The sequence below is a fragment of the Oryx dammah genome, unplaced genomic scaffold (assembly GCF_014754425.2).
Source record: "Oryx dammah isolate SB20612 unplaced genomic scaffold, SCBI_Odam_1.1 HiC_scaffold_15, whole genome shotgun sequence".
In the NCBI taxonomy this organism is placed as follows: Eukaryota; Metazoa; Chordata; class Mammalia; order Artiodactyla; family Bovidae; genus Oryx; species Oryx dammah.
In genome coordinates this window covers 22,400,166-22,426,817 of record NW_024070199.1, presented here as the reverse complement: position 1 = coordinate 22,426,817, position 26,652 = coordinate 22,400,166, and the positions used below count along the sequence as shown (strand labels likewise).

General features: G+C 37.3%; 1 protein-coding gene across 3 annotated transcripts in view; it reads left to right on the top strand.

Moving 5' to 3' along the window:
- NELL1 (neural EGFL like 1) overlaps positions 1–26,652 on the top strand; it is a 1,021,326-nt gene that overhangs the window by 993,732 nt on the left and 942 nt on the right. For 2 of the 3 annotated variants that reach the window (XM_040255650.1, XM_040255649.1), the window contains 2 exons: positions 22,514–22,690; positions 25,161–25,382. In XM_040255650.1, the coding sequence (XP_040111584.1) occupies positions 22,514–22,690; positions 25,161–25,382 (399 nt within the window). Of the gene's footprint in view, positions 1–7,760; positions 8,106–22,513; positions 22,691–25,160; positions 25,383–26,652 lie in introns of those variants that run through there. The other variant, XM_040255651.1, reaches the window with a different exon arrangement.

Below are 26,652 nucleotides of genomic sequence, written 5' to 3'. Positions count from 1 at the left end.
ATTCCAGGGTCCTATGCCTATGCAATATTGCTCTTTACAGCATCAAATATTGCTTCTATCACCAGTCCCATCCACAACTGGGTGTTGTTTTTGCTTTGGCTCCATCCCTTCATTCTTTCTGGAGTTATTTCTCCACTGATCTCCAATAGCATATTGGGCACCTACCAACCCGGGGAGTTCCTCTTTCAGTATCCTATCATTTTGCCTTTTCATACTGTTCATGGGGCTTTTGAGGCAAGAATACTGAAGTGGTTTGCCATTCCAGTGGACCACGTTCTGTCTGACCTCTCCACCATGACCCATCCATCTTGGGTGGCCCCACATGGCATGGGTTAGTTTCATTGAATTAGACAAGGCTGTGGTCCATGTGTTCAGATTGGCTAGTTGTCTGTGATAGTGGTTTCAGTCTGTCTGCCCCCTGATACCTTCTCTCATCGCCTACCATCTTCCTTGGGTTTCTCTTACCTTGGACATCCGGTATCTCTTCACGGCTGCTCCAGCAAAGTGCAGCCACCACCCACTTGAATGCAGAGTTCCAAAGAATAGCAAGGAGAGATAAGAAAGCCTTTCTCAACCATCAATGCAAAGAAATAGAGGAAAACAATAGAATGGGAAAAACTAGAGACCTCTTCAAGAAAATTAGAGATACCAAGGGAACATTTCATGCAAAGATGGGCTCAATAAAGGACAGAAATGGGACCTAACAGAAGCAGAAGTTATTAAGAAGAGGTGGCAAGAATACACAGAAAAACTACAAAAAAGATCTTCATGACCCAGATAATCACAAAGGTGTGATCACTCATACTCACCTAAAGCCAGACATCCTGGAATGTGAAGTCAGGTGGGCCTTAAGAACCATCACTACAAACAAAGATAGTGGAGGTGATGGAATTCCAGCTGAGCTATTTCAAATCCTAAAAGATGATGCTGTGAAAGTGCTGCACTCAATATGCCAGCACATTTGGAAAACCCAGCAGTGGCAACAGGACTGGAAAAGGTGTTTTCATTCCAATCCCAAAGAAAGTAATGCCAAAGAATGCTCAAACTACCGCACAATTGCACACATCTCACACACTAGTAAAGTAATGCTCAAAATTCTCCAAGCCAGGCATCAGCAATATGTGAATCATGAACTTCCAGATGTTTAAGCTGGTTTTAGAAAAGGCAGAAGAACCAGAGATCAAATTGCCAACATCCACTGGATCATGGAAAAAGCAAGAGAATTCCAGAAAAACATATATTTCTGCTTTATTGACTATTCCAAAGCCTTTGACTGTGTGGATCACATTAAAAGGGAAATTCTGAAAGAGATGGGCATACCAGACTGCCTGACCTGACTCTTGGGAAACCTATATGCAGGTCAGGAAGCAACAATTAGAACTGGACATGGAACAACAGACTGGTTCCAAATAGGAAAGGAGTACGTCAAGGCTGTATATTGTCACCCTGCTTATTTAACTTACATGCAGGGTACATCATGAGAAATGCTGGGCTGGAGGAAGCACAAGCTGGAATCAAGATTGCTGGGAGAAATATCAATAACCTCAGATATGCAGATGACACCACCCTTATGGCAGAAAGCAAAGAAGAACTAAAGAGCCTCTTGATGAAAGTGAAAGAGGAGAGTGAAAAAGTTGGCTTAAAGCTCAATATTCAGAAAACTAAGATCATGGCATTTGGTCCCATCACCTCATGGCAAATAGATGGGGAAACAGTGGCTGACTTTATTTTTCTGGGCTCCAAAATCGCTGCAGATGGTGATTACAGACATGAAATTAAAAGACGCTTGCTCCTTGGAAGGGAACTTATGACCATCTTTGACAGCATATTAAAAAACAGAGACATTACTTTGCCAACAAATGTCCATCTAGTCAAGGCTACAGTTTTTCCAGTAGTCATGTATGGATGTTAGAATTGGTCTATAAAGAAACCTGAGTGCAGAAGAATTGATGCTTTTGAACTGTGGTGTTGGAGAAGACTCTTGAGAGTCCCTTGGACTACAAGGAGATCCAACCAGTCCATCCTAAAGGAGATCAGTCCTGGGTGTTCATTGGAAGGACTGGTGTTGAAGCTTAAACTCCAATACTTTGACCACCTGATGCGAATAGCTGACTCATTTGAAAAGACTGTGATGCTGGGAAAGATTGAGGTCAGGAGGAGAAGGAGATGACAGAGGATGAGATGGTTGGATGGTATCCCCAACACAATGGACATTGGTTTGGGTGGGCCCCAGGAGTTGGTGATGTACAGGGAGGCCTGGTGTGCTGCGGTTCATGGGGTCACAGAGTCGGACACAACTAAGTGACTGAACTGAATTGATATGTATGGTAAAAGAAGTCCTAGCTAGAGCCATCAGAGTGGAAAAATAGTAATAGATATCAAAACTGGAAAGGGAGAAGTACAATTGTCTCCATTTGCCAATGACATGATTTTGCATAGAGAAAATCCTAAGACTCAACCAAAATTTATTGGATCTAATAAATAAATTCAGTAAATGTGAGATTAAAAATTAACACACCAAATTCAGTCGTACTTCTATATACTAACAATGAATATTCTGAAAAAGAAATGATCACATTTACAATAGAATTAAACACAATAAAATACTTAGGAATAAATTCACTTAAGGAGGTGAAAGAACTGTACTCTGAAATCTACAAAACTCTGATGAAAGAAATTAAAAACACTAATAAAGGAGATATATTCCATATTCATTAATTGGAAGAATAGTTTTAAAATGTCAATATTACCAAAAGACATGTTTAGTTTTAATGTGATCCCTATTAAGATTTCAATGACAGGTTCTACAGAAATGGAAAAAAATACTCCTAAAATTTATATGTAATCTCAGAAGGCCCCCACTGGCATACCACTTACCAGAATTCAGTGTCAAGCAATCCAGTTTTCAGTTTACTTCAATTTTGTGTGTTTTATCTTTCCTTCTTTGAACCTATTATTTGTTCTTTGCCATTTATTGTAAGAATGACTCTAAGAGCCCTTCATAGGATTTTATGAACATGGAGAAGACAGGCACAGAGACAGTGGGCATATACTGGACTTAACCTGACACCCACTAGACGCTGGACTGTACACTGAACTGTACGTGAGGTTTGCACTGGACAATACCTTAGAGTGTACGCTGCAGTATACACTGGGATGTGCCCTTGGACTGTACACCAGATGTGTCCAGATGTGCTCCACTGTGTCTAGATATTCATAGGATCTACTCAGATGTGCACTGGACTGTACACTGGACTGTATCCTATACTATATGCTGGATATACAGTGGGCTGTACACTACCGTGCCTTGCCTGTACACTGGGCTGTGAAGAAACAAGCACTAGCATGATGTTTTCTAGTACATCATGGACACACATCCTATGAACATATATATGTAAAATGCCAACCTCTAATGATTTCATGATTGTTTCTTCTGATTTTTCCTTGAGGTCCGGTTAGACACAATCAGTCCATTTTCAAGATGCCAAAAAAGATTAAAGGTGATCTTGCTTACATTATATTACAACCAAAGAGTGATTGATTCTAAATTATTTAATGTATAGATCAAAAAACTAAAACCCCACGGCTGAACTTGGTGTAAATGTCTATTTGTCTACCCATAGCTGTTTTCCAAGGAGAAAAACTGTGGAGAAACCCTTGTAAAGAAGTTCTAATCATAGAGTTCAGGGAACATTACTTATGAATCCCTTGTATTTGTCTCTTTATCAATTTTCCCAGATGGCCCCAAAATAAAGCCATGGGGCAACAGATGATGTCATAATTCCAAGCAACAGTGAAGAGATACTCTCTATTCACATTAAAAAAAGTGCAAGGATAATTGAATATTCACATGTAAAAATAAAACCCTGCACCACTATTTTACATCATTCACAAAAAAAAATCAAAATGTATTCAAGACTTTAATGTAAGACCTGAAACCAAGAAACACTTAGAAGAAAAATATAGGAATAAAGTTCCTTGTCATGGTAATGATTTTTATTTTACATCATACCTAAAGCACAAGCAACAAAATTTTAAAAATAAGCAGTTTGGGCTATATCAAGCTAAAAATTTATGAACAGCAAAAGAAATCCTCAAAATGAAAATATAACCTACAGGACGGGAGAAAAATTTGTAAACCATCTATCTGACAATGGGTTAAGATATATAAAGAACTCATACAACTTAATAGCATAAAAATAACCCAACTAAATATACATAAAGACATATTATGCATTATGAAGACATATTATGAACCTGACATTTCTCAGAAGATATATGAAAGGCCAACAAGGACATCCCAAGATTAATATTACTAGCCATTAGGGAAATACACATTAAGCATACAAAGAGATATTGCCACATGCCTGTTCAAATGGCTATCATCAAAGGACAGGAGATAAATACTGGCTTGAAATGGAACCTTTGTGCACTGTTAGTAGGATTGAGAATTGGTATGATCACTGTGAAAAACAGCATGGACGATCCCCCCAAAAATTAAAAAATAAAATCCCCATATGATCCAGCAGTTCTAGTACTGGGAGTATATCCAAAGGAAATGAAAACATGAGCTCAAAATGATAAGTTCACCCAGATGTTCATAGCAGCATTATTTATAATAGCTAAGACATAGAAATAATGTAAGTGTTCATAAATGGATGAACAGTTGTGGTATGTAGTTACAATATTATATTATTCAGCCAGAAAAACAAATGAAGAAATCCTACTATTTGCAACAACATGATGGATGGACCTTAATGGCACTATGGTAAGTAAAATAAATCAGACAGAGAAAGGCAAATACTGTTATGATTTCAGGTAGAGGTGGTATCAAGAAAGGCCAAACAAATATACAAAAACATAGAAAAAGATCAGACTTGTAGAAGTGGAGGGTGGATGCTAAGGGGACTGAAAGAAGGTAGTCAAAAGGCACAAACTTCTCTAAGATAAGTGAGTGCTGGGGATGTAATGTACAATATGACAACTATAGTTAACATTAATGTATAATATAAAGGGAACTTATCAAGAAAGTAAATCCTAGTCGCTAACATCTAAAGAACTTTTCACCTCTTTATGTTTGTACTTTTTTTCTTATCTATATGAGGAGATGGATGTAAGTGGAGGCAACTGTGGTAATCCTTTCACAAAATATGCATGTCAAACACCATTATGCTGTAACCCAAATTTATAAAGTGATATATGCCACTTATTTCCCAAAAAAGTTAGAAAATAATTTTTGACAGTTAACCAGTAATTGAAAAGCAAGAGTGAACATAGCTATTGTTCTGAAGCATGTTAAAGTATAAGAGGGCCTATTTGACATTCTCACATAATTGATGAGATGTGAAGTTATTTTGCACTAACTCTGGAGACTATTCACTTATTCATTCTTTTAAACAACATACACGGAGAAACTTGATATTCTGATTGGGTCTCACTGCCTGTTGAACAGTACCTGCTTCTAGAAGAATCTATCCCTGTGTTTCTTGTTTTTCATGAATAGCATGTGGTTCCTGAGATGGTCCTTCTGTAGCTGGGGTGGGTAATAGTCTGGTCAGATGAGTTGACCAAATGGTTTCATGTCACAGCTATTTTTCTTCACTTCTGTTAAATCCATAGGGGAGTTTTGTGGGGTATGGTTATATGAGCCAAATATTTTAAGATAATTGTACATGAACTGTAAGTCAATGGTCTATTGAAAATTTCCTAATATCTGGACATTCCTTTGTCCAAACTAGCTGAATTCCCTGACCCAATTCACCTGCCTAACTAGAGTCTTTTGCATGCTATCTATGAACATGTGCAGACATACATGTATGCATGTATACATATATGTATATGTGTGTGTGCATGTGTATACATATAATCTCTCATCCCCTAATATTTTGAACATTGATTTCTTATTTCTTCTAATAATAGAGTCATGCATACCATCTGAGGTAAAGCATTTTTTAACTTGTTACTTTATTATACATGTAGCCAGTGTATCTCCTTTCCATTCTCCATAAAAGAAAGTAAAATGTTTAAAGATTTCTACCTTAGCTGGTAATAAACATATCTCAGCAAGCTCTGTCTTATGCAGCATTGTCATCCATAAAGTACATGCAGACCTTAAGGGCAGTTCCGTGAAGTCTGCAGATGTCACTAAAGTGAAGGATGGAAAACTATGGTTGACGGCAGACAAAGCATTTAGAAAACATTGTGGCAGGCCAGAGAAATGAAATGGATCTAACAAGGTGAAATACAATTGGATAAACACCAAGTTTTACACTTGCCTTCAAATAACAAACCACACAAGGCACAAAAGGACTTAGTGATGTTTGGTCTTAATTAATCTCAATACAGGTCAACATTATGACATAACTGAAGTAAGAAAGGAAGTAAATATTGAAATCAGGCTGCATTTTAAAAATGACAGTACTTAAAACAAGATGACTATGAATATCAATTCACTTTGTCTTGGTCAGACCATTACTGAGGAATTATACTTAGCTCTCTAATTCAGCTACCTCATTTGAGAAATGGTAATAAAATTTTCTAGTTCATGGAATTATCAGGATTAAAAGTGATAATGCATATAAAAGAGTTGGCACAATGTCTGACATGACATAAATGTTAAATTGATTGTAAATGATGATAACAGTTATTGGAAATACTCAAAACTGTTGAAGAAGGTGGCATATATATGAGAGCATGGAAAAGCTATTCCATGCAAGTGAAAATAAAAAGAAAGCTGGAGCAGTAATACTTATAGCAGACAAAATAGACTTTAAAATAAGACTGTTAAAAGACATAAAGAAGGATACTACATCATGATCAAGGAATCAATCCAAGAAGATAGAACAATTGTGAAAATATATGCACTCAACATTGGAGCACCTCAATATATATGAAACAGTTGTTAACAAACATAAATGAATAAATTGACTGTAACACAATAACAATAGGGGACTTTAACTCCTCACTTACACCAATGGACAGATCACCCAGTCAGAAAATCAGTAAGGAAACACAGGTCTTAAATGGCACCTTAGACCAGATAGATTAATTGATATATATAAAACATTCCATTCAAAGAAGAATACACATTCTTTTCAAGTGCACATGGAACATTCTCCAGGATAGATCACATGCTAGGCCATAAATAAGCCTTGGGAAATTTTAAAAAGTTGAAATGATATGAAGCATCTTTTCCATTCATGACACTATGAGATTAGAAATTAACCAGACTCTGCCCTCACTTTCCTGGGAGTACACTGGCTACAGCCACTGCTACAAGATCTGCAAGCAGGCACCTAGCACTTCCCCCAACATCCCAGGAACACACAAGTGCCCCTGCACTCACACTCCATATCAAGGGGATAACAGCCAGCACATGCTGAGAAAGAGGCAGCAAGCATCCAAACTAAAAGCATTCCCTCAATTCCAAAGGAGATAGCTAAGTAGAAGGCCTTGAACTCACCTCCTAGCCCCAAAAAGAAAAGCACAACTAACCATTGAATGACAATTAACAAGACTGGAACCCACAAAATGATGTTTTACATTCAAACAAAAAGAAGAGGCAAAAATGAAATGGTAGGGGGGTACTTTCATGACATAATCAAATCTCATATGTGCTGGGTGGATGACCCAGAAGCTGGAAAATAATAATATCACAGAGGTTCTCACACAACAGTGAGAGTTTGGATCCCTATATCAGGCTCCCTAGCCAGAGGCTCTGTCATTGGGAAGAGGGATCCCAAGAGCATTTGCTTTTGAAGGTCAGCAGGACTTGAGTGCAGGAGCTCCACAGGACTGGAAGAAACAAAGACTCTACTCTTGGAGGGCACACAGAAGATTTCACATACATTAGGACCCAGTACAAAGCTAACTCCATAGGAGCCTGCCTGGACCAATCTGCAAGTGTCAGAGAGTTTCCTGATTAGCCATGGCTCACTGAGGAGTGGGAAGACACTTGTGGCAAAGGACCCATGGAATAATGATAAGTGTCAACCATCCCAGAGGTCATCACTTTGGCACCAAGACTTGACCCTACCCCATTGTCTACAGGCTCTAGTGCTACCTCTATTTAACTTTCCATATCTATTCTTTCCTTTCTTTCCTCTCAAAATATTTGTTAGTTTTATTTTCAGTGCTTTATTCCCCACTTGGCACCTTGCTTTAGTTTTGTTTTCCAGTTTGTGCTTTAGTTAGTTTTGTTCTTAACTGGTAAATATAATTTTTAATTTCCTTTGTTCACAGGGTCAATCTACTGTACTTTATTTTTGTTGGACTATTTTGACTTTGCTCATGGGTGTATATGTATATGTGTGTATTACATTATTTTAATTATTATTTATCTGATTTTGTAACTGTCATTTGTCTGGAGTTTATCTTTGGTTTCTCATTTTTGGATATTTGTTTTAATCTCACTTAATGCCATAACAAACCACTTGTGGAATATTCTTTCCTGACCAGAGATCAAGCCCTGAGCCTTTGGAGTGGGAGCACTGACCCCAAGACCCTAGACTACCAGAGAACTAACCCTAGGGAGTATCAGATAGTGAGAACTCACACAAAGGAAACCACTTGAATACAAGACCCAGCATCACTCAAACACCAGTAACACCCTGTGCAGGATGCCTTATCTAAACAACAAGCAAAGCAAAAATACAAAACCAATAATCAGCAGAGAGGATTACCACCTCACTCAGCCTTGCCCATTAGAGGAAAAACAAAGAAACAAACAAAAACTCAGCACAAATCTCACCCTATACAAAGCTTACAGAAACCACTGGGTCAACCCTAGGAGGGCAGAAACCAAAAAGAAGAAAGAATTCAACCTTTTGCAAGGAAAGAATTCAACTTTCCTTGAACCTTGGGAAAAGGAGACCTCAAACACAATAAGTTTTTTAAAAAAATGAAAAAGCAGAGAAATACTACACAAGTGAAGAACAAGTTGGAAACACAGAAGTCCAAATAAATGAAAAGGAAATAGGCAAACTACCTGAAAAAGAATTCAGAATAATGATAGTAAAGATGATCAAAAACCTTGAAAACAAAATGGAGAAAACACAAGAATCAATTAAGAAAGACCTAGAAGAATTAAAGAATAAACATACAGACACAAACAACATAATTGCTGAAATTAAAAATACTCTAGAAGGAATCAATAGCAGAATATGTGAAGCAGAAAAACAAATCTGTGAGCTGGAAGATAAAATGGTGGAAATAACTTCTGAAAAGCAAAATAAAGTAAAATGAAAAGAAATGAGGATAGTCTCAGAGACCTTTGGGACAATATCAAATGCACCAACATTTGAAATATAGGGGTCCCAGAAGAAGAGAAAAAGAAATGGTATAAGAAAATTTTTGTATAGATTATAGTTGAAAATTTCCCCAACATGGAAAAGGAAATAGTCAAGTCCAAGAGGCAGAAAGAGTCCCATGCAGGAGAAACCCAAGGAGAAACATGTCAAGACATACTAATCAAACTAACAAAGACTAAACACAGAGAAAGAATACTAAAAGCAGCAAGGAAGAAGCAACAGGTAATATACAAGGGAAACCCCATATGCTTAGCAGCTGATCTTTCAGCAGAAATGCTGCAGCCTGGAAGGGAATGGCAGGATATATTTAAAGTACTGAAAGGGAAAAATCTACAAACAAGATTACTGTGCCTGGCAAGGATCTCATTCAAAATTGATCAAGAAATAAAAAATTTTTCAGACAAGCAAAAGTTAAGAGAATTCAGAACCACCAAACCAGCTTTACAACAAATGTTAAAGGGACTTATATAGTCAAGAAATACAAGAGAAGAAAAAAGATCTACAAATTCAACCCCAAACAATTAAGAAAATGGCAATAGGAACATATATATCAATAATTACTTTAAATGTTAGTGGATTAAATGCTCCAACCAAAAGACACAGACTGACTGAATGGATACAAAAATAAGACCCATATATATGCTGTTTACAAGAAACCTGCTTCAGACCTAAAGACACATATAGACCAAAAGTGAGAGGATAGAAAAATATATTCCATGCAAATGGGAAGCAAAAGAAAGCTGGAGTAGCAATCCTCCTATCAGACAAAATAGACCTTAAAGAAAATTACAAGACATAAGGAAGACACTACATAATACTCAATGAATCAATCCAAGAGGAAGACATAACAATTGTAAATATCTATGCACCCAACATAGGAGCACATCAATATATGAAACAGTAACAGACATAAAAAGAGAAAAATGAGATCCTTGCCAGGCACAGTAATCTTGTTTGTAGATTTTTCCCTTTCAGTACTTTAAATATATCCTGCCATTCCCTTCCAGGCTGCAGCATTTCTGCTGAAAGATCAGCTGCTAAGCATATGGGGTTTCCCTTGTATATTACCTGTTGCTTCTTCCTTGCTGCTTTTAGTATTCTTTCTCTGTGTTTAGTCTTTGTTAGTTTGATTAGTATGTCTTGACATGTTTCTCCTACTATTGCTCACACCAATGGGACAGATCATAAAAAAAATAATAAGGAAACACAAATCTTAAATGATACATTAGATGAGATGGGTCTCATTGATATCTTTAGGACATTCCATCCAAATGCAGAAGAATACACCTCTCAAGTGCACATGGAACATTCTCCAGGATAGACCACATCTTGGGTCACAAATTGAACCTCAGTTAATTTAAGAAAATTGAAATCATATCAAGCATCTTCTCCAACCACAATGATATGAAACACAACATCAATTACAAGGAAAAAAGTGTAAGAAAAACAAAAACATGGGGATTAAACAACATGTTTCTAAACGTCTACAGGTTACTGAAGAAATCAAAAGGGAAATTTAAAAAAAAAATCTAGAAACAAATTTCAATGAAAACACAACAACCCCAAACCTATGGGATACAGCAAAAGCAGTTCTCAGCGGAAAGTTTATAGCAATATAATTTTACCTCAATAAACAAGAAAAACATCAAATAGACAACCTATCTTTACACCTAAAGCAACTGAACAAAGAACCACAACAATAAAAAAAAAAAACCCACTCATAATTAGTAGAAAAAAAGATAATAAAGATCTGAGCAGAAATAATGAAAAAGAAATGAGAGAAACAACAGTAAAGATTAATAAAAGTAAAAGCTGGTTCATTGAGAAGATAAACAAAATTGACAAACCTTTAGACAGACTCATCAAGAAAAAAAAGAGAGAAGAATCAAATCAACAAAATTAGAAATGCAAAAGGAGAGGTTACAAGAGACAATGCAGAAATACAAAGGATAATAAGAGACTATTATAATCAACTCTAAGGCAATAAAATGAATAACCTGGAAGAAATGGACAGATTCTTAGAAAAGTTCAATCTTCCAAGACTGACCCAGGAAGAAATAGAAATTATGAACAGCCCAATTACAAGCACTGAAGTTAAAGCTGTGATCAAAAGTCTCCCAAAAAACAAAAGCCCAGGACCAGGTGGCTTCACAGAATTCTATCAAACATTTAGAGAAGAGCTAATGCCTATCCTTCGAAAACTCTTTCAAAAAATTCCAAAGAAACACTTCCAAACTCATTCTACAAGGCCACCATCACCCTGATACCAAAACCAGACAAAGACAACACACAAAAGAGAAAATAACAGGCCAATATCACTGATGAACATAGATGCAAAAATCCTCAACAAAATTTTAGCAAACAGAATTCAGCAACACATCAAAAAGCGCATACACCATGATCAAGTTGGGTTTATTCCATGAATGCAAGGATTCTTCAATATATGCAAATCAATCAATGTTATACATCACATTAACAAATTGAAAGAAAAACCCATATGATAATCTCAACAGATGCAGAAAAATCCTTTGACAAAATTCAGCACCCATTTATGATTAAAACTCTTCAAAAAATGGGCATAGAAGGAATCTACCTCAACATAGTAAAGGCCATATATGATAAGCCTACAGCAAACATTATTCTCAATGGTAAAAAACTGAAAGCATTCTCCCTAAGGTCAGTGACAAGACAAGGGCCTCCACTTTTGCCACTGTTATTCAACATAGTTCTGGAACTCCTAGCTATTGCAATCAGAGAAGAAAAACAAATAAAAGGAATCCAGGTCAGAAAAGAAGAAGTAAAGCTGTCACTGTTTGCAGATGACAAGATACTGTACATAGAAAACCCTAAAGATAGTATCAGAAAATTACTAGAGCTAATCAGTGAATTTAGCAGTGTTGCAGGATACATCAATATACAGAAATCACTTGCATTTCAATATACTAACAATAAAAAATCAGAAAGAGAAATTAAGGAATGAATCCCAATCACCATTGCAACAAAAAGAATTAAATATCTAGGAATAAACTTACCTAAGGAGACAAAAGAACTGTACACAGAAAATTATAAGACACTGATGAAAGAAATCAAAGACAACATAAACAGATGGAGTGATAGTCCATGTTCCTGGGTAAGAAGAATCAATATTGTGAAAATGACTATACTACCAAACACAATCTACAGATTCAATGTTATCCCTATCAAATTACCAATGGCATTTTTCACAGAGCTAAAACAAAAAATTTCACAACTCATATGGAAACACAAAAGACCCCAAAATAGACAAAGCAGTCTTGATGAAGAATGGAGCTGGAGGAATCAACCTTCCTGACTTCAGACTATAATACAAAGCTACAGTCATCAAGACAGTATGGTACTGGTACAAAAACAAATATTGGAACAAGATAGAAAGCCAAGAAATAAACCCATGCACCCATGGGTACCTTATTTTTGACAAAGGAGGCAAGAATATACAATGGGGCAAAGACAGCCTGTTCAACAAATGGTGCTGGGAAAACTAGGCAGCTACATGTAAAAGAATGAAATTAGAAAACTTCCTAACACCGTGCACAAAGATAAACTCAAAATGGATTAAAGACCTACATGTAAGACCAGAAACTATAAAACTCTTAGAGGAAAACATAGGCAGAACATTCAACGAATTAAGCAAGATCCTCTGTGACCCACCTCCTAGAGTAATGGAAATAAAAACAGAAGTAAATAAGTGAGACCTGATTAAACTGAAAAGCTTTTGCACAGCAAAGGAAACTATAAGCAAGGTGAAAAGACAACCCTCACAATGGGAGAAGATAATAGCAAATGAAACAACTGACAAAGGATTAATTTCCAAAATATACAAGCAGCTCATATAAGTCAATACCAGAAAAACAAACCACCCAATCCAAAAGTATGAAGACCTAAACAGACATTTCTCCAAAGAAGACATACAGATAGCTAACAAACACATGAAATGATGCTCAACATTGCTCATTATTAGAGAAATGCAAATCAAAACTACAATGAGATATCACCTCACACTGGTCAGAATGGCCATCATCAAAAAGTCTACATACAAACAATAAATGCTGAAGATGTGGAGAAAAGGGAACGCTCTTGCACTATTGGTGGGAATGTAAGTTGATGCAGTGACTATGGAAGACAGTATGGAGATTCCTTAAAAAACTAGGAATAGAACCACCATATGACCCAGCAATCCCACTCCTAGGCATATACCCTAAGGAAACCAAAATTGAAAAAGACACATATATCCCATTGTTTACTGCAGCACTCTTTACATAGCTAGAACATGGAAGCAACCTAGATGTCTATTGACAGATGAGTGGATAAAGATGTTGTGGTACATATATAAAATGGAACTTTACTCAGCTATAAAATGAAACATCTTTGAGTCAGTTCTAATGAGATGCATGAGCCTAGATCCTATTATATACAGTAAAGTAAGTCAGAAAGAGAAAGATAAATATCATATTCTAATGCATATATACAGAATCTAGAAAAATGATACTGAATAATTTATTTACAGGGCAACAATAGAGAAAAAGACTTAGAGAATAGACTTATGGACATGGGGAGAGGGAAGGAGAGGGTGAGATGTATGGAAAAAGTAACATGGAAACTTACATTACGATATGCAAAATAGACACCCAATGGGAATTTGCTGTATGACTCAGGAAACTCAAACAGGGGCTCTGTATCAACCTAGAGGGGTGGGATGGGGAGGGTGATGGGAGGGAGGTTCAAAAGGGAGGGGCTATATGTGTACCTGTGGCTGATTCATGTCAAGGCTTGACAGAAAACAACAAAATTCTGTAAAGCAATTGTCCTTCAATAAAAAATAAATTAATTTTTTTAAAAAGTGGAGGCACAAACTGAGAAGATATATGAAAATTTTTAAAAGAGCTAGAACATTCAAGAAACAGAGAGATGAACATTATAATAACGGAAATGAAAAATACACTAGAAGGAATCATTAGCAGAATAAATAAGGCAGAAAAATGAATAAGTAAGCTGGAAGACAGACTGGTGGAAATCACTGCTGTGAAACAGAATAAAGAAAAAAGAATGAAAATAAAATGAGGAAAGTTTAAGACCTCTGGGACAACATTAAATGCACCAACATTCACATTATAGAGGCCCCTAAAGGAAAAGAGACAAAGGGCCTAAGAAATGTGTGAAGAGATTATAGCTGCAAACTTCCTTAAAATTAAAAAGGAACCACTTATTCAAGTCCAGGAGCACAGAGATTCTCATACAAGATAAACCCAAGGCAGACTAAGCTGAGACACATATTAATCAAACTGACAAATACTAAAGACAAAGAAAAAAAAAATATTAAAAGCAAGAAAAGAAAAGAAACTAAGGAATCCCCATAAGGTTTTCAGCTGATTTTTCAGCAGAAACTCTGCATACCAGATGGGAATAACATGAAATATTTAAAGTGATGAAAGTGCAAAAAAAAAAAAAAAGACTGTAACAAAGAGCACTCTACCCATTATGGTTCTCATTCAAATTTGATGCAGAAATAAAAAAACTTTACTGTTAAGCGAAAGGCTAGAGAATTCAGCACTACCACCTAGTTTTACAAAAAAATGCTAAAAGAACTTCTCTAGGGGGAATAGAAAAAGCCACAACTAGAACCAGGAAAACGGTGAATGGGAAAGCTCACTTGGAAAAGGCAAACATAAAGAGCGAAATATCCAAGCATTAATCTGATATCAAAACCAGCAATCAAGACAGTGCAAATGCAGAATGTCAGGAATGCATTTGAAATTAAGAAATCAGATTAAAAATTGTGTTCATGGATAGATGTCTATGTCAAAATCTCAAGGGAACCATAAACCAAAAATCTACAATACAAACACGAAAAAGTAAAAGCAATCCAAACAATACAATAGATAGTCATCATATCACAAGAAAAGTGAACAAAAATGGAAGGAAAGAAAAAGGACCTACAAGAACAAATCCAAACTATTAACAAGATAGCAATAAGAATATTCATACTGTTGATTACATTAAATGTAAATAAATTAAATACTCCAACCAAAAGACATAGACTAGCTGAATGGATGCAAAAACAAGACTTGTATATATGCTGCCTACAAGAGACCCACTTCAGACTTAGGGATATATGCATACTCAAAGTGAGGGGATGGAAAAGGGTGTTCTATGCAAATATCAATCAAAAGAGAGTAGCAATAGCAATGCTTATATGAGACAAAATAAACTTTAAAATAAAGATTATTAGAAGAGATAAGGAAGGACACTGCATAATAATCAAGGGGTCAACCCAAGAAGTAGAACAATTGTAAATATATATGAACCCAACATAGGTGCACCTTAATATGTAGCAAATATTAAGAGCTGTAAAAGGAGAAATCCATAGTCATAGTAATAGTAAGGGACTTGAGCACCCTACTTGAATCAATGGCTGTCATCTAGAAAGAAAATCAATAAGAAAGCATAGGCCTTAAATGACACATTAGACCAGATAGACAATTTATAGAACATTAAATCTGAGTGCAACAGGATACACTTTCCTCTCAAGTACACATGGAACATTCTCCAGGATAGATCACATCTTGGGCCACAAATCAAGCCTTGATAAAGTCAAGAAGATTGACATTAAATATCTTTTCTGATCATAACACTATGAGGTTAGAACTCAAATATAGGGCGGGGTCGGGGGAGACAGCAAAATGCACAAACACATAGAGGCTAAAAATGTTACAAAACAACCAATGAATCACTGAAGAAATGAAAGAGGAAGTAAAAAAATATCTAGAGAAAAGTGACAATGAAAAAAACTATGATCTGAAACCTACAGGACACAGCAAAGACAGATCTAAGAGGGAAGTTTATAGCTATGTAATCTTACCTTTGTAAACAAGAAGAATCTCAAACAACCTGACCTGACATCTAAAGCAAGTACAGAAAGAAGAACTGATGAAAGTGAAAGCTAGTAGAATGAAAGAAATTTTAAGATCAGAGCAGAAATAATAAAATACAGATGAAGAAAACAATAGAAAAGATCAATGAAACTAAAACCTGGTTTTTTGAAAAGATAAATAAAATGGAGAAACCTTTACCTAGGCTCAACAAGGAAAAAAGTGAAAGAACTCAAATAGAAAAACATTAGAAATGAGAAAGGAGAAGTTCCAACTGACCCTACAGGAATACAAACAATCAGGAGACCACTTCCAGCAACTATATGCCAAGAAATAGACAACCTACAAAAAATGGACGGATTCTTAGAAAGGTACAATTCGCCAAGTCTAAACAAGGAAGAAATAGAAAATATAGTCAGGATGATTAAAGTACTAAAATTGAATCTCTGATTTAAAAACTCCTATTAAACAAAAGTCCAGGACCAGATGGATTCACCGGCAAATTCTATCAAACGTTATCTTTTTGAAACTCTACCATAAGTTTGCAGAGGAAGGAGCACTTCCAAGCTCATTCTATAAGGCCACCGTCACCGTGAAACAAAAAACAGACAAAGACACCACAGAAAAAGAAAATTATAGGTAATATCACTAATGAACATACATGCAAAAATACTCAACATATTATTGGTCAATTGAATCCGACAATACATTAAAAGGGTCATATACCATGATCAAGTGGGATTCAGCAATTCTTCAATATCCGCAAATCAGTGTGATAAACCACATCAACAAATTGAAGAATAAAAATACTACAACCATCTCAGTAGATGAAAAGGCTTTTGCCAAAATTTAACACACCATTTATGATAAAATGTAAAAGAACCTCTTCACAAAGTGAACAGAAAGGGAATTTCCTCAACATAATAAAGGCCATAAATGACAAACCCACAGCTGATATCATTCTCAATAGTGAAAAGCTAAAAACATTCCCTTTAAGATCATGAATAAGACAAAATGTCCATCTCACCACTTTTATTCAACATAGTTTAGAAGTCCTAGCCTTGGCAATCAGAGAAGAAAAAGAAATAAAAATATTCCAAAATGGAAAAGAAAACTGTCACTGTTTACAGATGACATGATACTATACACAGAAAATCCTAAAGGCACTATCATAAACTACTAGAATTCCAGAAAGTTGCAGAATACAAAATTAATGCACAGCAACCTCCTGCATTTCTATACATTAACAATAAAAGATCAGAAACAGAAATTAAGGAAACAATTCCATTTATCACTGCATTTAAATGACCAGACCACCTTAACTGCTTCCTGAAATATCTGTATGCAAGTCAAGAAGCAACATTTAGAACTGGACATGGAACAACAAACTGGCTCCAAACCTGGGAAAGGAGTACGACAAGGCTGTATATTGTCACCCTGCTTATTTAACTTAATATGCAGAGCACATCATGCAAAATGCTGGGCTGGATGGAGCACAAGCTGGAATCAAGATTGCTGGGAGAAATACCAATAACCTCAGATATGCAGATGGCACCACCCTTATGGCAGAAAGCAAAGAAGAACTAAAGAGCCTCTTGATGAAAGTGAAAGAGGAGAGTGAAAAAGTTTGCTTAAAACTCAACATTCAGAAAGCTAAGATCATGGCATCTGGTCCCATCACTAAATGGCAAATAGATGGGGAAACAATGGAAACAGTGAAAGACTTGACTTTATTTTTGGGGCTCCAAAATCACTGCAGATGGTGACTGCAGCCATGAAATTAAAAGAGGCTTGCTCCTTGGAAGAAAAACTGTGACCAACCTAGACAGCATATTAAAAACCAGAGACATTACTTTCCATCTAGTCAAAGCTATGGTTTTTCCAGTAGTCATGTATAAATGTGAGAGTTGGACTGTAAAGAAGGCTGAGCACTGAAGAATTGATGCTTTTGAACTGGTATTGGAGAAGACTCTTAAGAGTCCCTTGGACTGCAAGGAGATCCAACCAGTCCATTCTAAAGGAAATCAGTCCTGAATATTCATTGGAAGGACTGATGCTGAAGCTGAAACACCAATACTTTGGCCACTTGATGTGAAGGACTGACTCATTGGAAAAAACCCTGATGCTGGGAAAGACTGAAGGCAGAAGGAGAAGGGGATGATAGAGGATGAGATGGTTGAATGCATCACCAATGCAATGGACATGAGTTTGAGTAGGCTCTGGGATTTGGTGATGGACAGGGAAGCCTGGCATGCTGTAGTCCATGGGGTTGCAAAGAGCTGAACATGACTGAGCAACTGAACTGAACTAAAAGAATAAACTATCTAGGAATAAACCTTCCTAAGGAGACGAAAGACCTGTAATCTGAAAACTGTAAAATGTTAATGAAATAAATTGTAGATGACACAGAGAGGTATTTCATGTTCTTGCATTGGAAGAATCAATATTGTGAAAATGATTATACTCCACAAGACAATCTACAGATTTAATGATATCCCTGCTGCTGCTAAGTCACTTCAGTCATGTCTGACTTTGTGCCTCCCCATAGATGGCAGCCCACCAGGCTCCCCTGTCCCCAGGATTTTCCAGGCAAGAGTACTGGAGTGGGTTGCCATTTCCTTGTCCAATGCATGAAAATGAAAAGTGAAAGTGAAGTCTCTCAGTAGTGTCTGACTCTGCGACCCCATGGACTGCAGCCTACCAGGCTGCTTCGTCCATGGGATTTTCCAGGCGAGATTACTGAAGTGGGAATGATATCCCTATCAAATTACTAATGGCATTTTTTGTAGAACTAGAAAAAGTGAGACGTATTTAAAAGCTTCTGCACAGCAGAATAAACCATAAGCAAAACAAAAAGACAACCCACTGAATGGGAGAAACTATTTGCAAATGAAGTGGCCAAATGGGAGAAACTATTTGCAAATGAAGTGGTCAACAAGGGTGTTATCTCTAAAATATATGAAGAGCTCATGCAGCTCTATGTCTAACAACCCCATCAAAACATGGGCAAAATATCTAAATAACAGTTTCCACAAAGAAGACATACAGATGCCAGAAAAGCACATGAAAGGATGCTCAACATCAGTAACTATCAGAGAGATGCAAATCAAAGCTACAATAAGGTATTGCCTTACACTGGTCAGAATAGCCATCATCAAATCTACAAACAGTGAATGCTGGAAAGATGAAGAGAAAAAGGAACCCTCCTACACTGTTGGTGGGAATGTAAACTGGTAAAACCACCATGGAGAATGGTCTGAAGGTTCCTTATAAGACTGAAAATGGAACTACTGTATTATCCAGGAATCCCCCTCCTGGGCGTATATCCAGAGAAAACTAAGAATGGAACTACCTTATGATCCAGCAATCCCACTCCTGGGCATATATCCAGAGAAAACTGAACTTCAAGGTACATGCACCCCAGTGTTCACTAAGCACTATTTACAATAGCCAAGACAGGCAAGCCACTCAAATGTCCATTGAGAGAGGAATGGGTAAACATGTGGTACACATATACAATGCAGAATTACTCAGCCATAGAAAAAGAACAAGATAATGCCTTTGCAGAACATAGACGGACCTAGAGATTATCATATTAAGTGAAGTAAGTCAGAGAAGAATCTCATATGATATTGCTTATGTGTGAAATCTTTAAAAAATGATACCAATGAACTTATTTACAAAACAGAAATAGACACACAGACATAGAAAACAAACTATGGTTACTAAAAGGAATATGAGGGGAAAATTAGGATTATGGATTAAAATAAATGCATTATTATATGTAAAATAGATAACCATCAGGGACCTACTTTATAGCACAGGGAACTATACTCAAAATCTTGTATACCTATAACAGAAGATAATATAAAAAGAAAAAATATGTATTTACTTGTAACTGAATCACTTTGTACAGCTGAAAAACACAACTTTGCAAATCAACTATAATTAAGAATAAAAATAATTTTTTTAAAAAGTGGCAACAACAGTGAAAAGATTGAACTATGAGGAATTATCAAAAAACTAGATATGTTTGCTCTAGAGATGAGATGATTCAGAAGAAACACAAGAGCTCTCTTCTAAGAATGAAGAATAAAAATGTGATAGAGGGCTGAAGAGTTCTTTGATTACCAAGGATGAAAACAAGGATCAGTGAAGATGGGCAACAAAAATCCAATTTTTAACAGTCAGAATGGTACAGAGTTGCATGAGTAAAATACCTTCCATGGTGGTGAGTTCTTCAAGAGAATTTAGAGCACAGGTTTTGATGACTTTTGAATATGGTTGCTCTAGACTAATCAAGTATAGGTCAAATTTTGGTTATGTGTCCTCTAAGGTATATTCTGGCCCTGAGATTCTCTGGTTTTGTAAATATTTGGCAAAGCGGTTTTAACCATAAAAGGTGCCCACTTGTCTCACCTTAAATTTTTAGTTGTTCATTGTCTGAGGTGAGAAGTTACTGTAAGCAACAGACATATAAATAAGCAGCAGCACTGAGTAATATTCTATTGTGTATATATACCACATCTTTGTCTATTCATATGTCAGTGGACATTTGGGTTGCTTCTGTGTCCTGGCTATTGTTAATTGTGCAGTAGGGAGCACTGGGGCACATATGTCTTTTTTTTTTTTTTTTAAGGTTTTATATTTTATTTTATTATTATTTTTTTTTTTACTTTACAATTCTGTATTGGTTTTGGCATAGATTGACATGAATCCACCACAGGTGTACATGCGTTCCCAAACATGAGCCCCCCTCCCACCCCCCTCCCCACAACATCTCTCTGGGTCATCCCCGCGCGTCAGCCCCAAGCGTGTCATATCCTGCATCAGACATAGACTGGCATTTCGATTCTTACATGATATTATACATGTTTCAATGCCATTCTCCCAAATCATCACACTCTCAATTTGTCTCACCCTCTGCCGTTCCTTCCCTGTGTTCACAAGTGCGTTCTCTACATCTGCATCGCTATTCCTGCCCTGAAAATAGGTTCATCAGTACAAATTTTCTAGATTCCATATGCATGTATTAATGGTTTTCTTAGGGTATCCCCAGTAATGGGATTGCTGGGTCATACTGGGTCACTTGTAGCGATGTGGATAAACCTAGTCTGTCACACAAAGTGAAGTCAGAAAGAGAAAAATAAATATCATATATTAATACATGCATATGGAATCTAGAAAATTTGTACTGATGAACCTATTTTCAGGGCAGGAATAGCGATGCAGATGTAGAGAACGCACTTGTGAACACAGGGAAGGAACGGCAGAGGGTGAGACAAATTGAGAGTGCATTGCCATATATATACTAGCATGCGTAAAGCAGCTAGTGGGAAGCTGCTGTGTAGCACGGGGAGCGCAGCTTGGTGCTCTGTGATGACCTAGAGGGTGGGGTGGAGGGGAGGTGTGAGGGAGGCTTAAGAAGGAGGGGATATATGTATAAAATGTATACATAGAGCTCATTGACATCGTTGTACAGCAGAAACTAACACAGCATTGTAAAGCAATTATACTCCAATAAAAAAAAAAAAAGAAAGAAACACTGCAAAACATTGTTTTAATGTTTGAATGCTATCAACCTTCAATCCTTTATGAGTATTCAAGGTCTTTACTCCAAAAATTATACTTTGCTATAATTTGGGGAACTCCCACCTCAAGTTGGGAGGTGGCACCTGTAATAAACCTCCTAAAAACTATCCCTTAGAAGAAAAGTTATTTTGAAACCAGGAAATCTAATGATGCTGCTTAGAGAATCACTACCTCTGTGATGCTGGATAAGTCATTTAGCCTCTCTGAGCCTCGGTTAATTCTTTTGTAAAAAGGGTATAGTCAGACTTCCTCCCATAGCTGAGGCAGAGATAAAAGCAGATGAATGCGTTTGCATGTCTCAGGTCATTCACTATGAACTGGGAAAAGTACAGCAGTGTGATTTTCCATTCAAACGAGTCCTTGATCATTCATGCATTTTTAGCTGCTTAGTTATAATTTTACTTAGAAATAAGATTTTTAAGAAACATTTAGAAAAAAGTTTCAAGAACATTTCTTTTTTAAACTTAGAAATGCCTCCCTGTTAATATGGACTGCTCTGCAGACAAGGGCAGGGAAAAACAGGGTGTGTATACGTGAGTATACATGTGTGCGCATCTGTTTGAGCGAAACAGGAGGTGGCCAGGGGATTACTATGACTGTCAGAAATCTGTCCTATGTGCTCTGTCAAGTGTTTATAAGACTAGTTTTCTTAGTGCAGGCTTATTGCTTCCCTAATGATGAAACCTCCTTAACCTCACTTCTAAACAGGATGGGAAGATATTCTGCCGGCGGACAGCATGTGATTGCCAGAATCCAAGCGTTGACCTTTTCTGCTGCCCAGAGTGTGACACCAGGGTCACAAGCCAATGTTTGGATCAAAGTGGACACAAGCTCTATCGGAGTGGAGACAACTGGACTCACAGCTGCCAGCAGTGCCGCTGTCTGGTACGCTGTCTTCCTTCAGAGTGTGTTGTCCCTTATACTCTCGGGGGTACACAACTCAGTTGCCCATGGGCTTTCGTTTCCTGCTATTTGTGATCCTGGGCAGGAAGGTGTAGGTCCTGTGGCTAGTGAAGGCGCAAATGCTCTTCCAGAAGACATTCATATTCCACTGTTTAAAACAGCATGCAAGACATTTACATAGGACAAATTTGGCCCAAGTTACTTTGCAACTGCTACTTTTTAGCATATCTAGTACAGTAAAACTCCCCAAACGACAGAAAGCTTTTGAGGCTTTGATCAGGAGTTATAGTTCTTACAGAGGCAAGTCTTTCATTTCTGGGGACATTACCAATAAAGAATTCAGTATGAGAGATAACAGAACATAGTAGAAATACCAGGGAATGATAAGAATTCAGTCCTGGTTCTCCCACATACAAGCTCTTTGTGATTACCTTGGGCAAGTCCCAGCATTTCACTTGATCATTCTTTTCTTTAGTGTATACAAGTGGATGAGCACCTATTTTGTGGGGCTGTTGTGAAGATCAGAGATATATGTGAATGGCAAATATAGTATTTGACACATAGAATATTTAATGCACAGCAGTAACTACTGTTCATGTTTCCTGGATTGAAAAATTGGTTTCAAGAGCTAAACCTTCATAGAGAAAAATGAAGGGTTCCTTTGTATCTAAATATGGGGATACTAAGGGTATAATTAGGTTTGAGAAATTTCAGAGAAAAAGCTTAATTTCTGGAACTGGTTCTTTCTGTTTCAGATTATACCACAGACAGAGATTCCTAATGTTGCACTGTTAAAACACATTATCATAGTGAATATGATATTCTATCTCTGAGGGAATTACAGCCAGTGGAGTTGAGTCATAACTAAGTCAATTTGTAACAGAAACTGTTAGCTGCATTTTGTAATGTAACATTTTCTAAAGTTAATGATTCAGTCTATAGATATTGCATAAAAACAGGCATTCAGAGACATCATGCTGTAAATTTCCATTGGATTTTCTAAAGTCACCTGGTGAATGTGCAGATAATCTTAGTAGAAATAATTCCTTCTTAATTACTCCTAATGCTGAGGAGTATAACTCAGATATATTCAAATTGTAGCCATTTTTCACATCTCTCATTCAAGAACAAACTCAACACAGCTATAGAATTAGCTCACATATCAGTCCAAAAAATTGCCTTTCTAAGAAGCCAGTCTTCAGCGCTCAGAAGAATGAGTAATAATTTTAGACATGAAATTCAAGAGTATCCCCTGCCATCCCAGACCCTAATATTTTCTTGGAAAGCTGATGCTAATGAATATAACTTTGTGATGACTTGAGAATATAGTGGGTTATATTTAATGTCAAAAATTTGCACGTGCCAGATCCCAGATGATGTAACAGTGATCATGACGTGTGTGCTAAGCCACTTCAGTCATGTCTGACTCAGTAACCCCATGGACTGTAGCTCACCAGGCTCCTCTGCCCATGGGATCCTCCAGGCAAGAATACTGGAATGGGTTGCCGTGCCCTTCTCCAGGGGATCTTCCTGATCCAGGGATTGAACCCATGTCTCTTACATCTCCTTCACTGGCAGGCGGGTTCTTTACCACTTGCGCCACCTGGGAAGCCCCGTGAGCATGACAGACATGGGCAATCACGAAGCTGATCAAAGGCCATAATCTTGTGATGCTGATTTTGAGTGCGAGTTTGCATTAATTATAATAAGTGTCACGATAACAGAAAAGACTACATAGAGAAACAGATCTGCTATGTGCAGTTCAGTGGGGCCACAGTTGCCAGTTTATAGACTACTTGGAGGCTGCATCTAAACTGTAACACTGTACTGCACATCAGTGATGTATCACACTAGCCAGACAGAACATTCAAAGCCGTTCTGAAATGGTTCTTCTGATATTGCACAACCTCAGTTCTAAATCTAACATAAGCAACTCAGTGCGATGTTGTTGAAGTAGTACCGTGACTCAGGTTCCTCCTTTGACCTTAAGAAAAATAAGTTTCTCCTTATATACTAGCCCAGTATCATCTCTTTGTTCATTTGATTAGCATTTATTGACCAGAACTCTGCTAGGGATCAGGGAGATAAAGGGAAAAGGCCAGAACCTGAAAGCTCAAAACTTAATCTGGAATTGTATTAATAACTATAATAAGGATCAATAAGAATCACTGAAAAATAATTATGGGTTGCCATTGGCAGAGAGAGATGGGACCTAACTCTCTCCGTGGCTGCAATATAGACAGTCAGCAAAAGTGTACTGGAGGAGATGATGTCTGTATTCCTCCCTTAAGGAGGAAGTCATACCCATATGGCATTATACACATGATGATTTTAAAGTAGGAGCCGCCAGTGAGGGCAGTCATGGGATTCCTGAGGATTTCCCTCTCTGGACTTTGGCAACAGGATTGTGCCAAAAGCTAATGAGGAAGCATTTTTTTTTTCCCCTCCACAGGAAGGAGAGGTAGACTGCTGGCCGCTCACTTGCCCCGGTTTGAGCTGTGAGTACACAACTATCCTGGAAGGGGAATGTTGTCCCCGCTGTGTCAGTGACCCCTGCCTGGCTGATATCGCCTATGACATCAGAAAAACTTGCCTGGACAGCTATGGCCTTTCAAGGCTTAGCGGCTCAGTGTGGACAATGGCTGGATCTCCATGCACAACCTGCAAATGCAAGGTAATTGGGTGTCCTGAGGGTAACCAGGCCTCGGACATGTGCCTGAGAACACCTGCAGGCGGTCCACTCCTGATAGTTCTGAATGCACAGGTTCCAAGGGGCGTGGAAACACAGGCAGGCATTTGCTTCTCACCGGAGGTTAATCTGTCTGAATGGATGATAGTTGTACTGTGTATAAAGGCAAATTCCAAATGAACATGGAACAAAATAGTCCTCTCTTGCCTGTAAAACATGGAATTTAAATCATTGACCCTAGGCCCAATTATGGCTGATTTAAGCTATTTTGACATGAATATGGGAAAAAAAGAAAAAAAAAAGATCTATTTTCATCCTGGAAAAAAATTTTAAGCTCTTTCAGGCAACTGTCTATGTTAGAAGAAAGTGTTCTATAAATCTGTGAAGTTGTTTGCTTTGTTTAATTATCACAATGCCTAATGCAGGGACTTGAAGCTCCTGCTGTAAGATTTAATTAACTGTGATTATTTTCTTGTCTTTTTGGAGGAATTCCCATGAGGCATTCTCACATGTCTTTAAAATTAAAAACTGACCCCTTCCTACTTTCTAAGTTTATGGAGAGCTATGACTGTAGTAGACTTTAGGCACGGTTAAATTTCTGCTGAAACATCTGCTTAAATTCCCATGATTAAGCATGTTAAAAACATTAATCCATTTGATTCTATCAAATCCTGGCTCAGCTTCACGCATCAGTGGAAGGACCCCAACTTGCCTTTTTATGCTGTTATAAATGTGGGTTCTTTTTTCTGAGAAGTATCATCTTAAAATGCAGCCCCCAATAGGGAAAGGACATCAGACTTCATAAAGCAAAAGTTATGGTCCCATATTCCTTCAACCCCATCAAACACAATGACCAGGGAATATATAGACCTATGGTATTCAGTATTATTTCTCGGAGGTCAGGTTTGAAATTCATTTAGGAGAATCATAAAGGTATATTTACATTATGGGTGCACACATGCTCAGTTGCTCAGTCATGTCTGACTCTTTGCAACCCCATGGACTTTATTTAGCCCACCAGACTACTCTGTCCATGGAATTTCCCAAGCAAGAATACTGGAGTGGGTTGCTATTTTCTCCTCAAGGGGATCTTCCAGACTCAGAGACTGAAGCAGCATCTCCTATGTCTCCTGCATTGACAGGCGGATTCTTTACCACTGAGCCACCTGGGAAGTCCATATTTAATATTAATATGTGTAATTGATTTCTCATGAATTCTTAATAATTGGTATGTACCTTCCCTCTCATAATCACC